The 14,471-nt window shown below is 40.3% G+C and overlaps 1 protein-coding gene across 7 annotated transcripts in view; it reads right to left on the bottom strand.

Annotated features, from left to right (window-relative positions):
* SMYD3 (SET and MYND domain containing 3) overlaps positions 1-14,471 on the bottom strand; it is a 792,487-nt gene that overhangs the window by 733,244 nt on the left and 44,772 nt on the right. For 3 of the 7 annotated variants that reach the window (XM_077901368.1, XM_077901367.1, XM_077901369.1), the window contains exon 2: positions 11,579-11,722. The exons of the other annotated variants lie outside the window; for them this stretch is intronic. In XM_077901368.1, coding sequence (XP_077757494.1) covers positions 11,579-11,722 — 144 coding nt within the window. The remainder of the gene's footprint in view (positions 1-11,578; positions 11,723-14,471) is intronic. 7 annotated transcript variants of the gene reach the window in all.

The raw sequence follows: 14,471 nt of genomic DNA, 5'->3' as shown, positions 1-14,471 counted from the left end.
CAGCCACTTAGAACACACCAAGCCAAGTCCCTACCCCAGGTTAATTAAATCAAAGTCCCCATGCATAGCACTGGGGCATGGTTTTGTTACTGCTTAGTTTCCCTGATGGGCAGTCAAGGTCCAGGCCTACTGTTCCTCCATTGCTCCAACCCTCTCCTTGATCATTTCCACCCGAACATCCCACAGGCACCTCAAATTCTCTTCTGACTCACTCATCCACCAGGACTAAGCTAGAGCTTTTTCTCCTCTTTTTTTCTTTTAAATATTTTATTTATTTATTCATGAGAGACAGAGAGAGAGAGAGAGGCAGAGACATAGGCAGAGGGAGAAACAGGCTCCATGCAGGGAGCCCGATGCGGTACTCAATCCTGGGACTGCAGGATCACACCCTGAACTAAAGACAGACGCTCAACCTCGAAGCCATCCAGGCATCCCTCTTCTCCTCTTCCTTAACTGACCCCAGGTGCATCACACAGTCCTTCCTCCCAGCTTCCACAGTATTCTGTCCACAGTATTCTTCCACAGGTATTCCATGCCTCCATTAAAGCATTTATCACAATTTATAGGAACTGTGTATGTGCCTATTTCCCCCGTTAAGACTGGGCAGCTGTCTTGTTTGTCTGTTTCATTTTACCATCCAAAGCATCCACATACGAGTGGTACAGGCTGCACTGTGATAACCAAAAAGCCAAAGGTTAGATAGATAACAGGTTTTTGTGATAACCAAAAGCCAAAGAGACTACTAAATGTCTATAGTCAGGTTTAAGAAGTAACTACAAGACTGGAAAACTAGAGACATGGCTAAGGAATGATTAACCAGGTAGACATGGGATCAGAGTCATGAAGGACACAGAAGAAGCAGATGGTATACCTAAGGCTCAGCTTTGTTAGCCTCCACCCCGTACACTGAATGGACCACACTGATTAAATCTGATCCTGCACTGAAGCCAAACAGTCCTAAAGAGTCTATCTCCCCAAATTTAAGCTCTTTTCACCCTCACTGCTACAGCCTTTAAGGTAAGCCTCCATCATCTTTGCCTAGCCTTTTAAAAGAGCATCTTAAATCATGTCTACATGGTCCATTTCTTGCCACTCCAGGCTGAGGCTGACCACAGAGTTACCTATAAAAAAACAAATCTCAAAAAAAAAAAAAGAAAAAGAAAAAATCTCCCCCGTTACTCCTTCATGGGAAATTCTCATGTGGCTCTCAGAAAATAAAGTTAAAATTCTCTACCATGCCCTATCCTTTCTCCACCTGCTCTATCTAGCCCTTTCAGCTCTTCTCCCACTATAATAACACTACATTCACTCAACTGCTCTCCATCAGCCCACACCTTGGTTCTAATATACAAGCTGTTCTTACAGGAAAAAATGCCCAACCCTTTACCCACACTCATCCAAATTTTGCAGAGCTTGCTCAAATGTTCCCTCCTCAATGAGGCTACAGCAGAGGTACACCCCCAGGCATTTAATGATTCTTTCCAAAAGTTTTCCTAGAGGCCCTACTATGTGACAGGCATTGGCATAGCTAATCCTACAGTACTCAGTTCAAACTTGAGTTATGATGGTTATAATGTTGTATTAAAAATATGTGTGATTTGGGGCACCACAGTGGCTCTGTCGGTTAAGTGTCAGTTAACTCTTGACTTTGGCTCAGGTCATGATCTCAGGGTCATGGGATTGAGCCCTGTGTCGGGCTCGTGCTCAGCAGAGTCTGTTTGTCCCTCTCCTTCTACCCTCCCCCAACATACAAATATACATAATTTTTTTTTTGAATTTGTGATTTTATTTTCTCCATCAGTCTATGTTTCCTGCAGATAAGAGCCATAATTTCTGGTCCAGCTCTCTTTGTGTTTCTGACTTGGGACCAACAGGGGCCCAGGATGCCAGAACACACCCTTGAGTGCAGTTCACAGCTACATAGGGCCCCTGGATCAGGCTACAAAGACTGATACTGAAATAAAGGCTAGAACCCACATGTAGAATACAAATAATGAACCAAAAAGTGAAGGGTCAAAGCAGGTCAATGTGGACAAAGCAGATAAATGTAACAAGATGGGTATAAAAAAACTAAAGACTAATTTTGAAGAAACATCACAAATACAGCTCATCTGTGCAGGACTTGATACACTTTGCTGCAACACCGCCATAACCTTCGAAGGGCAAAACCATTCTAAACACACTATATTCATCTTTGTAACCATCCTATACATCACCTAGTACTAGGAATGGATGCTCCAAAAGTGTGCTGAATTCACACTTTTGCAAGCAATGATCATACACGTACACATGCACACAATGAATTTGTGTGATTCAGAAGGTAAAACAAAGCCATTAGAAAATCTAAACTTTAGAGCAGGATAACAGAAGAGATCCCATCTAAAACCAGTGACCTGGGATGACTAACACCTAGCATGCAGTATTTATCAAAAGACTACTTTACTAATCCTACATTATACCTGTTACACATAGTACTAAAGCCTGGACTGAAATATAAAATTAGGAGCTTTGAACATAAACCATCATGTGGACTGAGCATCAGAGGAAACCATTCCGCAGAGGGGAAACACAGGCAAGCAGAGAGAAGCAGGGATGAGAAAATGCAGGAGAACACGTCTGGGTTCTCGAAGGCTTTCCATCCCTAGTTTCCCTTCCCAACTCACAAGATGCACCCCTGGCCTTCAGTTCTGTCAAACACCCTGGATCCTTCTAACCTATTTGTTACATAAGCTAGCTCCAAACTGGTTTCTGTTACCTGCAAACAAACACTCTTAAACCAAACAGTAACATGACAAAGCACTTTGCCTCTGCTCCTTTGATTCCATCTAAGAAAGTCACTGCCAAAAACATCTACTCCTTTTATAGCTCCGATTTCATTTCTTACTCCTCTTTCCAACAAAGTCATTCAATTAATATCTCCTGAGCATCTGCTTCACGCCAGACACCACTAGCACCTGGCAGCAGAAAGTCCCCGCACTCAGGCTCATAACCTGGCAGAGGGCTTCTTTCAAACCACAGGTCTTCACCAATTTGTAAAATCAATTTAGTCAGTCCCAAGAAGTGCTTTTTAGAAATGTGAAATATAGGAGAATAAAAAAAACAGAGATAAAAGGTAAGGTTAAATACTGCTTTCTACAGCTTTTGTTTGAATTACATATATTTATACTGGATACCAATGTAATACGTATTTCTTACCATGAGTCATGAACAAAGAGCTTTAAAAATACTAATGGGTCCCTATTTCCTAAAAACCTCAACAAACGCCAAGAAAGAGGGCAGACAAAAGTTGTGCCTTAGAGAATCCATTAATGCTTTAATTAATAAAAATTATTTTAACTGCCATATCCTTAGTTTATGTTGATTTTTACACGCTTGAAAACAGTTATCGGTTTGCCTCAAGTAGATTAAACATTCCTTCTTGTTTAGTTTTAATTAGCTAAGCAAATCCTTTTCTCTTTGCCTTAAACAGTACAGAGAAAGTTCAAATCAGCATGTCAGAATTATTATAAACTCTTAATTAGCTAAGTATAAATTCAGTAAATTTCTGCCATACTTATTATAATGAATGCTGACCAAGCAAAACCCACTCATCATCAGAGTAACTCACTATCCAGCTATAAGAGATGACAATTGAGCCTGGAAAAAAGACCACGAGGCAGAAGATGGCTGTGTTCAAATATTATGAAAGGCATACAATGGGTTTGAAGTGTTTAAAATAACTTCTGAAAAACAATAATTGAAGAGAATGTAAGAAAAGTACAGCAAATAAGCCTTGGGCATATTGTCATATTTCTGATATTTTCCAAGTGTCTTGAGCCTAAGAATCTGAGTTCATTTCAAGGAAAAGGAATTCAAACGTGTTTATTCTCTACTTTAAAGGCTGCCAATCTTTATCAGATAGCAGAAGTTATGCTACTCCGGACTAGTCAACCAGAATACATACTGAACACCCAGCATGTGTGCTCTAGGAATCACAAGGAATCCCATAAATGATGCGGAATGTCATGAAACAGTGATATGTTAAAAACCCATCATAAAACCTTAGGACAATTTTAGTGGTGAAAATAATCACGTCACAAGAACATTCTCACAGAGAAACAAAAACCTATCACACAAAGCATAGCAGTCTATTTCCATGTTTTTTCAAAACCATAAACATATATGTGCTACTTATTCCTCCATTTCATCAGGCAGAAATATGTAAACGAAGGTGAAATGTGTAAAAAATTGAAATTGAGAAAACACACTCACATTTTTTTTTCTCCCACAAGTACTGTCATTATCGCAGTGGCACATACTTATAGCTCACAGAACAGCCATGTCCATGCATTCGTTCTTATTTATTCTAAATTAATTTTATGTCTGCCTAATTCTAGGTACATAAAGATGAAGGCATTCACAGTTTAGAAAACGAATAAACACATAAACCCAACTGTGATTTAATTTGGAAAGCACACCAGAGAAGAATACTTAATATGGTGTGGTGTGGTGGGGAGAGCAAGGAAGGCTTCCATGAAAGACGTGAGTTTATTTTTTTAGGTTTTATTTATTTATCCATGAAAGACACAGAGAGAGGCAGAGACATAGGCAGAGGGAGAAAGAAAGGAGCCTGATGCGGGACTCAATGCCGGGACCTCGGGATCACGCCCTGAGCCAAAGGCAGACAATGGCTGAGCCACCCAGGCGTCCCAAAAGAAGTGAATTTAAAACAAAGGGGAGGAGGCACCCAGGTAAGGTGCGTGTGGAGATGTGGGAGGCCTGCATTTTTTTTTAAAGCACATTCTTTTTTTTTTTTTTTAAGTTTTATTTATTTATGATAGTCACAGAGAGAGAGAGAGAAAGAGAGAGAGAGAGAGAGAGAGGGGCAGAGACATAGGCAGAGGGAGAAGCAGGCTCCATGCACCAGGAGCCCGACGTGGGATTCGATCCCGGGTCTCCAGGATCGCACCCTGGGCCAAAGGCAGGTGCCAAACCGCTGCGCCACCCAGGGATCCCTTCTTTTTTTTTTTTTTTAAGTTTTATTTATTTATGATAGTCACAGAGAGAGAGAGAGAGAGAGAGAGGCAGAGACATAGGCAGAGGGAGAAGCAGGCTCCATGCACCAGGAGCCCGAGGGAGGCCTGCATTTTGAGCCCAGCCACCAGGAGAAGAGTTGGCATGCTGGGTGTGCAGGAGGACAAGAGAACCACCTCCAGGGAACCTGAGGTAGCTGAAATAAATTCAGGACAGAGACAAGATGAGCCCAGGTTTAAAGAAAGGGTCAGAATTTATGACCCTTTTAGGACTTTATGTTATAAGAAATCAAGATCCAGAGAAATTTCAGACAGCTCATTCTAGTGGCTGACAGAGGATGGACTGGTGCATAAGAAATCCAGAGGGAAGGATGCCTGGGTGGCTCAGTAGTTGAGGGTCTGCCTTTGGCTCAGGGTATGATCCCAGATCCTGAGACTGAGTGAGTCCCACATTGGGCTCCCTGCGGGGAGCCTGCTTCTCCCTCTGTCTGGTCTCTGTCTCTCTCTCTCTGTATGTCTCTCATGAATAAATAAAATCTTTTTAAAAAGAAAAAGGAAGAAAGAAAGGGGGGGGGGGTGGAGAAAGGAGGAGGAAGAGAAAGAAAAAGACAAAGGAAAAGACAAAGACAAAGAGATCCGGAGCCAGTAAAACCACTTGTAAGCAGCTGCTCCATGAGTGGCACCCAGGTGAGACAATGAAGGCCTGAAGTGACAGTGGTAGGAGGCATGGAAGAAGGAGGGTTCCACACAAACCCTGTAATACAGAAAATAAGGTTAGCTCGACCTGCTGAATGGAAAGAGAGCAGAGGAAAGGAAAAGGTAAAGCAGTGGTTCAAGATGAGGTGGGGGATCCATAGGCACAGAAAGAATTTTAAAGAACAATAGCTAGGAGGGAAATAAGAATGGGTACCAGGTGATGAGTTAGGAAACTACTATAGAAATTCAGCCACAAAAAAAAAAAATTGGACACAAGGCTGCAGGATAATCGGACAATGGTTCTGACTAGGGTGATGACAGGGGAGATACTGAGATAAACATATATTTGAGAAATATTTCATTGCTAAAATCAATGGGATTCGCTAATCATAAGGTTGTTGGGGCAGGAAAAGGGTGAGAAGACATCAACAATGACCCCCAGATTTCTGATAAGGGCAAAGCAGTGTTACCAATCACTGAAAGTGGGAGAAGCAGATTTAAGAAAGTTTGAGAGGTGCCTGGCTGGCTCAGTCAGTTAGGTGTCAGGCTGTTGATTTCAGCTCAAGTCTTGATCTCAAGGTCATGGGTTCTCTCTTCCTCTCCCTCTGGCCCTCCACCCCCTAAAAATAAATTAATTAATAAAATAAATCTGTATCGCTAAAACAATGGGAATGTTGTATCATTCTATTATTTTAATATCTTAGCAGAAGACATACATACAACACTGGACAAAATTGAATTTTCACATACAATAGGATGGCTCCTCTTTACCTTCATGAAAACTACCCAATATGCCTTTTTTAAATTTACATACAGTTAAATTCACTTTTTAGATACATAGTTCTATAATTTCCACAAATGCACAGACACAGAACAGTTCCATCATCCCCAAAATCCCTTTGTTGTACTCCTTTGTAGTCAACCCCTCTCTCTACCCCCTACCCCTGCCGAATGATCTTTTTGGGACGTTGTGCACACACTACCACAGTACTTTGCCTTTGGCCTTTGGTCATTAAGTCTCTATACACAGTAGCCTTTCCATCCTATACCCAGGCACCACCTACCCACTACCCATTCAGTACCTCCATAGTCCATTATTAGAGCAAAAGGCAACTTCTGGAATCCCAGCATGATAAGCATATGCCAAAAAGAACAAGGAGTGCTGTCATATTTATTCAATTTTTGGCCACCCACAGAAGTGGCCTCTGCTGCTGGCCATCTGCTTTCTACCATCACACAACCACCTATCTACCACCTCCTGAAGAGGTAAAGTCTCATCAACTACTTCTTTAATCTGGATCTTTTTACTTTTTCCACAATTTATCTTGGTTGAGAAAAACCTTAAAAATCATAAATCTCACTACCTCCTAGTCTATGCTTGGGTGTTCATATATTAATAGAGGCTAAGGGAATTTACAAAAATGGCTGATTCCAGGGCAGCCTGGGTGGCTCAGCGGTTTAGCGCCGCCTTCAGCCCAGGGCCTGATCCTGGAGACCCAGGATCGAGTCCCACGTTGGGCTCCCTGCATGGAGCCTGCTTCTCCCTCTGCCTGTGTTGGTGCCTGTCTCTCTCTCTCTCTCTCTCTCTCTCTCTCTCTGTGTGTCTCATGAATGAATGAATGAATGAATGAATGAATGAATAAATAAATAAATAAATAAATAAATAAATAAATAATTTTTAAAAGGCTGATTCCAGATTGGGGAGGCAAGATACAAGATAAACCTGGAACACTTTGTTGTGCCAGAGTAAAAACATGTTCCAAAAAACTATGGAGGGAGATAAAAAAAATACAAGGACCAACTTAAAGGGGCTCCCGTGAGTCAAATATGTGACAATATCAGCATCAAAACAAACAGGACATTAATAGATTGTAACCCACTGAATAAAATAGTTTTTTTATTGTTCCTAACCTATTAGTTTTAACTTATCTGTAGGAGCCCATACTGATAAAATTAGGTAAAAAAATGAGAAGGGAGGAAGACTCTTCCTTTGAAGGAAATAAACAGTGATAAATGTGGAAGAAGTGAAGGAGTTAGAAAACCATTATTTTACGATCATCACTATAGATATTGGTTCAGGCAAAAACCAATTATCAACAGATGCTAAATATATGGAGGAAAAAAATGGTGAGGACTAGATATTTTCAACGGTCTCAAAGTGTCTCTGCAGAGGGGTATCTGGGTGGCTCAGTGTCTCCACACAGGGGCCTCTGGGTGGGCCTCTCAGTCAAAGCATCAGCCTTTGGCTCAGGTCATGGTCCTGGGATCAATCCCTACGTTGGGCTCTGTGCTCAGCCCCAGGTCTGACTGTCTCTCTCCCTCTGCCCCTCCCCCTGTTCATCCATGTCATGCGCTCTCTCTCTCTCTCTCTCTCTCTCTCTCAATCTCTCTGTCAAATAAATAAAAATCTTTAAAAAAACAAAAAAGTATCTCCACAAAGACTAGTTTATTAGTTACAAGGGGAAAAACAGGAACTACTCAGCCCAGACAGTATCATGACTACATGATCAAAATTTCACCAATCAAGAACACATAGACATGGTATGCCTCCTGAAGTGACACCCGGAGGACACATCAGTTAAGTATGACTCTGGCTGGAGATGAGCAATCCAAGTCTCATCACCAGGAAACATTAGACAAATCCTAATTTAAGAAAAATCTATAAAATAACCAGCTTACATTCTTCAAAAATAGTAACATCAGGGGATCCCTGGGTGGCACAGCGGTTTGGCACCTGCCTTCGGCCCAGGGCATGATCCTGGAGTCCCGAGATCGAGTCTAGGGTTGGGCTCCTTGCATGGAACCTGCTTCTCCCTCTCCCTGTGTCCCTCTCTCTCTCTCTCTCTCTCTCTCATGAATGAATAAAATATTTTTAAAAAATACTAAGATCATAAAAATTATAATATCATAACCAACTAAGAAAGGCTAATGAACTATTCCAGATTAAAGGAGACTTCAAGAGTCATGGCAACTGCATGGAATGTGGGATCCTAGAATACATGTTGGACTGGAAGGAAAAACTGCAACAAAAACAAATATTTGGGGGTGCCTAGATGGCTCAGTCAGTTAAGCATCTGCCTTCAGCTCAGGTCATGATCCTGGAATCCCAGGATCCATGCCCATGACAGGCTCCCCAGTCAGTGGGAAGCCTACTACTACCTCTCCCTCACCTTCTCCCCTCTGCTGGTGCTCACACTCTCTCTCACACTGTCTCTCTCAAATAAATAAATAAAATCTTTAAAAAATATATTTGGAACCATTGGTAAAATTGGAAAAATGTAACAGATAGAAGTATTGTATGAATGGTAAATTTCCTGGATTTGATTAAGTGTATAGTGGTTATAGTAGAGAATATCCTTGTTCTCAGGAAACACCCAAAAATATTAAAAGCAAAGGGACATTATACAATCGACTGTCAATAGTTTAGAAAGAATAAATTGTGTATGTGTGTGTGTCTTTGTAGATAAAGAAAAATAAATATATATAAAGCTAATGTTGCAAAATGTTAAAATTTGCTGAATTTGGGTAAAGGACATATCAGAGCTCTCTGTACTATTCCTTCAATTTCTCTATAATTTTGAAATTATTCCATTAAAGTTTTTTAAAGAGATTTGCCTAACTTTATTTTTTTTAAGATTTTATTTATTTATTCATGAGAGACACAGAGAGAGAGAGAGGCAGAAACACAGGCAGAGAAGCAGGCTCCATGCAGGGAGCCTGATGCAGGACTCGATCCCAGGACTCCAGGATCACAGCCTGGGCTGAAGGCAGACATTCAACTGCTGAGCCACCCATGCATCCCAAGATTTGCCTAACTTTAAAACATATTTAAAATAAGAATGCATTCATGCTTCATCTCTAATTTAACCATAATTAGCAAGCTGCCAAAAGATATTTCCAGTGGAAGAAATCTAAAAATCAATGTGATAAAAAGCACAGATAAATATTTTATAAGAGAATTAAAGCTTTAGCTAGTACAGCAATTATGCATCAGTGTTCAGCTTATTGTTTCAGTTAGATTTCATTTTGGGCATCCGGGATCCCCCAAGCAAGATTAAAACACTTTATCTCTTATCTATAAATAGATCATTACTTTTGAATACAAAATACTTCTAAAAATGTAGGAAGATACGATCATAGTCAACCAGGTACAAAACTGCCCAGCTACCAAGTCTATCTCCTGATCCCATGAGTCTCTAAAAGCTAATTAGCTTGGGGGATCCCTGGGTGGCTCGGGGGTTTAGCACTTGCCTTTGGGGCCCAGGGTGTGATCCTGGAGTCCCGAAATGGAGTCCCGAAATCGAGTCCTGCATCGGGCTCCCGGCATGGAGCCTGCTTCTCCCTCTGCCTGTGTCCCTGCCTCTCTTTCTCTCTCTCTCTATCATGAATAAATAAATCAAATCTTTAAAAAAATAAAAAATAATAATAATAATAAAAGCTAATTAGCAGGATGCACAATTCAAATACAGAAAGTAGCATCCATTCAGGCCAATCTTGGGAAACAAAATCCTCAAGAAGGTATTATATAGGATGTTTTAGCTATGAATAATTCTATTTTTAAAAATGTAAGCATTCAGTGCAACCCGGGTGGCTCAGGGGTTTAGCACCAGCTTCAGTCCAGGGTCTGATCCTAGAGACCCGGGATCGAGTCCCATGTCAGGCTCCCTGCATGGAGCCTGCTTTTCCCTCTGCCTGTGTCTCTGCCTCTCTCTCTCTCTCATGAATAAATAAATAAAATCTTTAAAAAAAATAAATAAGTAAAAATAAAAAATAAAAATGTAAGCATTCATCCAAAATACTTGATTTTAGTTTTCTAATGACCCCTGATGCTATTTAAGTACTAAACATATGAGAAGAGGGGCACGTGGTGGCTCAGTGGTTGAGCATCTGCCTTTGGCTCAGGTCATGATCCCAGGGTGGGACCGAGTTCCACATCAGGCTCTGGGAAGGAGCCTGCTTCTCCCTCTGCCTATGTTTCTGCCTCTCTGTGTGTGTCTCTCATGAATAAATAAATAAAAATCTTTAAAAATTAATAAATAAAAAAATTTAATATATGATATACAAACTAAAGGTTAGTTACCAAGCACAAGCCACAAATGGTCTCAAAAAAGAAAAAAAAAAAAAACCCACACAACACTTTTCTACAAACCCACTCACCTAGCTCCCATGCAGAAACTGCCATAAGTAATTACAATAATCAGGTGCTTTTAACTTTGTGAAAAAGGACCCAGAAAAGTGACAAGCAGCCCTTTCCGCTCTTTAATGAGTAGACTGAAGCACACTTTGTTTTTAAATTTTTTATCAAGAATATATAGCATATGGTTAAAAAGTCAGAGTAGAAAAAGATTCCCTTGCCTTGTTCCCCTAAAGGCAATCATACTTTAACCATCTCATTTTGAAAGACTCTGGCAGATACCCTCAATTTTCTAAATAGTACACTTTTTACATCTATTTCTTCATTTAACACCTTTAGATATTATTAGACATTAACCTACTAGGACATGACGCTGGAGCCAAATTCTGCTTCCCACACACACCTTTCTCCCTTCTTCTCAACGTGTGTCACTAATAGACTGGTTATTTGTAAGACATACTTCTGATTTCATTTCTGTTCTACCAACTACAAAAGATCATAACTCCTTCACAGAAAAAGGCTATCAGGCTATCAGAACCTATAATTTTTCTTCACATCCTTCCAACTTCTGTCAGCTGTAGTTTTTTTTTTTTTTACATTGTCAAGATTTGAAATTCACATTCCAATTTAGAATCATAATTAAGTATTTAATGCACTGTCTGAAGCAGTTCTTAAAGTGCGATGTACATCAGAATCACCCGGAGAAGCAGTTAAAATGCAAGTTAAAAGGTCTTACCTGGGGATCTCTGGGTGGCTCAGTGGTTTGGCGCCTGCCTTTGGCCCAGGGCGTGATCCTGGAGTCCTGGGATCGAGTCCCGCGTCAGGCTCCTGGCATGGAGTCTGCTTCTCCCTCTGCCTCACTCTCTCTCTCTCTCTATGTCTATCGTGAATAAATAAATAAAATCTTTTAAGAAAGAAAGAAAGAAAGAAGAAAGAAAGAAAGAAAGAAAGAAAGAAAGAAAGAAAGAAAGAAAGAAAGAAAGAAGAAAGAAGAAAAGAAAGAAAGAAAGAAGAAAGAAAGAAAGAAAGAAAGAAAGAAAGAAAGAAAGAAAGAAAGAAAAAAAAGAAAGAAAAGAAAAGAAAAGAAAAGAAAAGAAAAGAAAAGAAAAGAAAAGAAAAGAAAAGAAAAGAAAGGCCTTACCCAGTGAGTTTTTGATTGGTTCTATCTGGGGTGTGGCCTGAGACTGAATTTCTAACAAGTTCCCAGATGATGCTGATGCTAGTGGTCTGGAAATCTACCTTTGAGAATACTGTTCACCAGAGGACCACATAGTACATCAGTTAAGATTACGTTTCATATTAGAGAGGAAGACAAACCATGAAAGACTCCTGACTCTGGAAACAAACTAAAAGTTGCAGAAGGGAAGGTGGGTCGGGGGTGGGGTAACTGTGTGACAGGCATTAAGGAGGGCATATGATGAAATGAGCACTGGGTGTTTGTTATATGTTGGCAAATTGAATTTAATTTTTTAAAAATTAACTTAAAAAAATAAAATACAGGGGCACCTGGTTGGCTCAGTGGTTGAGTGCCTTTGGCTCAGGGCATGATCCTAGGGTCCTGGGATCGAGTCCCCACATCAGGCTCCCAATGGAGAGCCTGCTTCTCCATCTGCCTATGTTTCTGCCTCTCTCTCTGTGTCTCTCATGAATAAATAAATAAAATCTTTCAAAAAAAATAAAATACATAAAATTTGGGGGGAAAAAGATTACATTTCATTCTTTATGGTGGTAATGTCAAGATCCTTTTGCCACTCAAAAAAGAACATTCTGGGGCTCCATTAAGCATATATCTCTTGATTTCAGTTCAGGTCTTGATCTCAGGGTCATGAGTTCAGCCCCAGTGTGTGAGGGAAGGAGGAAAGGAGTGAAGGAGGGAGGAAGGGAGGGAGGGAGGGAGGGAGGGAGGGAGGAAAGAAGGAAGGAAGGAAGGAAGGAAGGAAGGAAGGAAGGAAGGAAGGAAGGAAGGAAGGAAGGAAGGAAAAAAAAAAAAGCATATTCCTAGTACCACAATTAAATGCAATCTTTCTGCCTACTACCAATTGCTCCAAAGCACACAACACATTTTTTTTTAATTTTTATTTATTTATGATAGTCACACACACAGAGAGAGAGAGAGAAAGAGAGAGGCAGAGACATAGGCAGAGGGAGAAGCAGGCTCCATGCACCGGGAGCCCGATGTGGGATTCGATCCCGGGTCTCCAGGATCGTGCCCTGGGCCAAAGGCAGGCGCCAAACCGCTGCGCCACCCAGGGATCCCGCACACAACACATTTTAATTTGATTCACATTTAGATCACAATTTATTACACTATTTCCCCCTTTGGAATTTGCTTTCCTTTACGGTGTGTGTGTGTCTGTGTACCTATAATTTAGATTAGGAAACTAATGTCCTTCTCTTCTATTGGAACCAAATGGATGTTGCAGTCATTCTGGGGTTTTACTGCACCACAGGGAGTTTTACTGTTTCCTAGAGCTCAGGGGAGAGGTTTAGAAGTGGAGGTATATATTTAAGAGTCATCAATTTATAGGCAGTGTTTTAAGAGATAACCAAGGGTGATCACTAGGTATATAAACTTGGTAACAAATATGTCTCGGGTTCTTTACACATACATGTAACGGTATTCAGCCATAAAAAAAAAAAAATATATGAAGTTGATCCGTGCTACAACAAGGATAACCTTGAAAACATTATGCTAAGTGAAAGAAGCCAATCACAAAAGAGAACATACTACATGATTCCACTTACATGAAACTATCTAGAGCAGGCAAATTCATAGAGACAGAAATTAGGTTAGAGGTTACTAGGGGCATAGGGAAGGGGGAGGGGGAGTTACTGCCTAATGGTTACAGAGTTTCAGTTCAGGATGATTAAAACAGTTTTGGAAACATAAAAGTGATGATTGTGCAATGCTGTAAATGTAATTAAGGCCACTAAATTGTATACTTTAAAATGGCTGAAATGACATAGTTTATATTATTTTAACATTGAAAAGAAAAGAATCAATGAGCAGCTGTGGATAAATGGCTAAGCAAGGGCAAGAGCGCAAGCAGAGAATGAGGAAAGCTATTATATTATCATGACAAGGGAAAGAGTATCTTGGATTAGGATAACCAGTGGGGATGGAGGAAGTGTGTGGATTCAATAACTTTGAGAAATAACACCCAACAGATTATGCTAGTGGATTGAATATAGTGAGCAAGAGAAAGAGACAGACAGAGGGACTCAGGGCTACTTCCAGCAGCATAGCTCCCTAGGCTAACACTGGTTTAGCCTCAGTAGGAAATGCAAGATAGGGTGTACAAATCTCCAAAAATGATGTCTTTTCAATTATAAAGCAATATAAAGACTTAACAAATGTCCAGACTAAAGAGAAGAAAAGGCTGTCCAAAGTTTTCCCTTTTCATAGACATTATGTGCCACCTGAAAGAACACAAAACCTCCCATAAAATATTCTTGAAAATACTGAATCTTCGATATAGAAATATTGAAGCCTAGATCTAGCTATCAAGTTATAATTTATGGGGAAGGAGGAATATATTAAACAACTTTTGGGGATACAATCAGAAAAAAAACAGATTTGGGAAAGTCTAGAGGCAAAAAAACAAAGTTTCTTCAAAGAATAAATTGCA

This window comes from Canis aureus, chromosome 6, assembly GCF_053574225.1.
Source record: "Canis aureus isolate CA01 chromosome 6, VMU_Caureus_v.1.0, whole genome shotgun sequence".
NCBI classification, from domain to species: Eukaryota; Metazoa; Chordata; class Mammalia; order Carnivora; family Canidae; genus Canis; species Canis aureus.
This window is presented reverse-complemented; position numbering and strand designations above follow the sequence as displayed.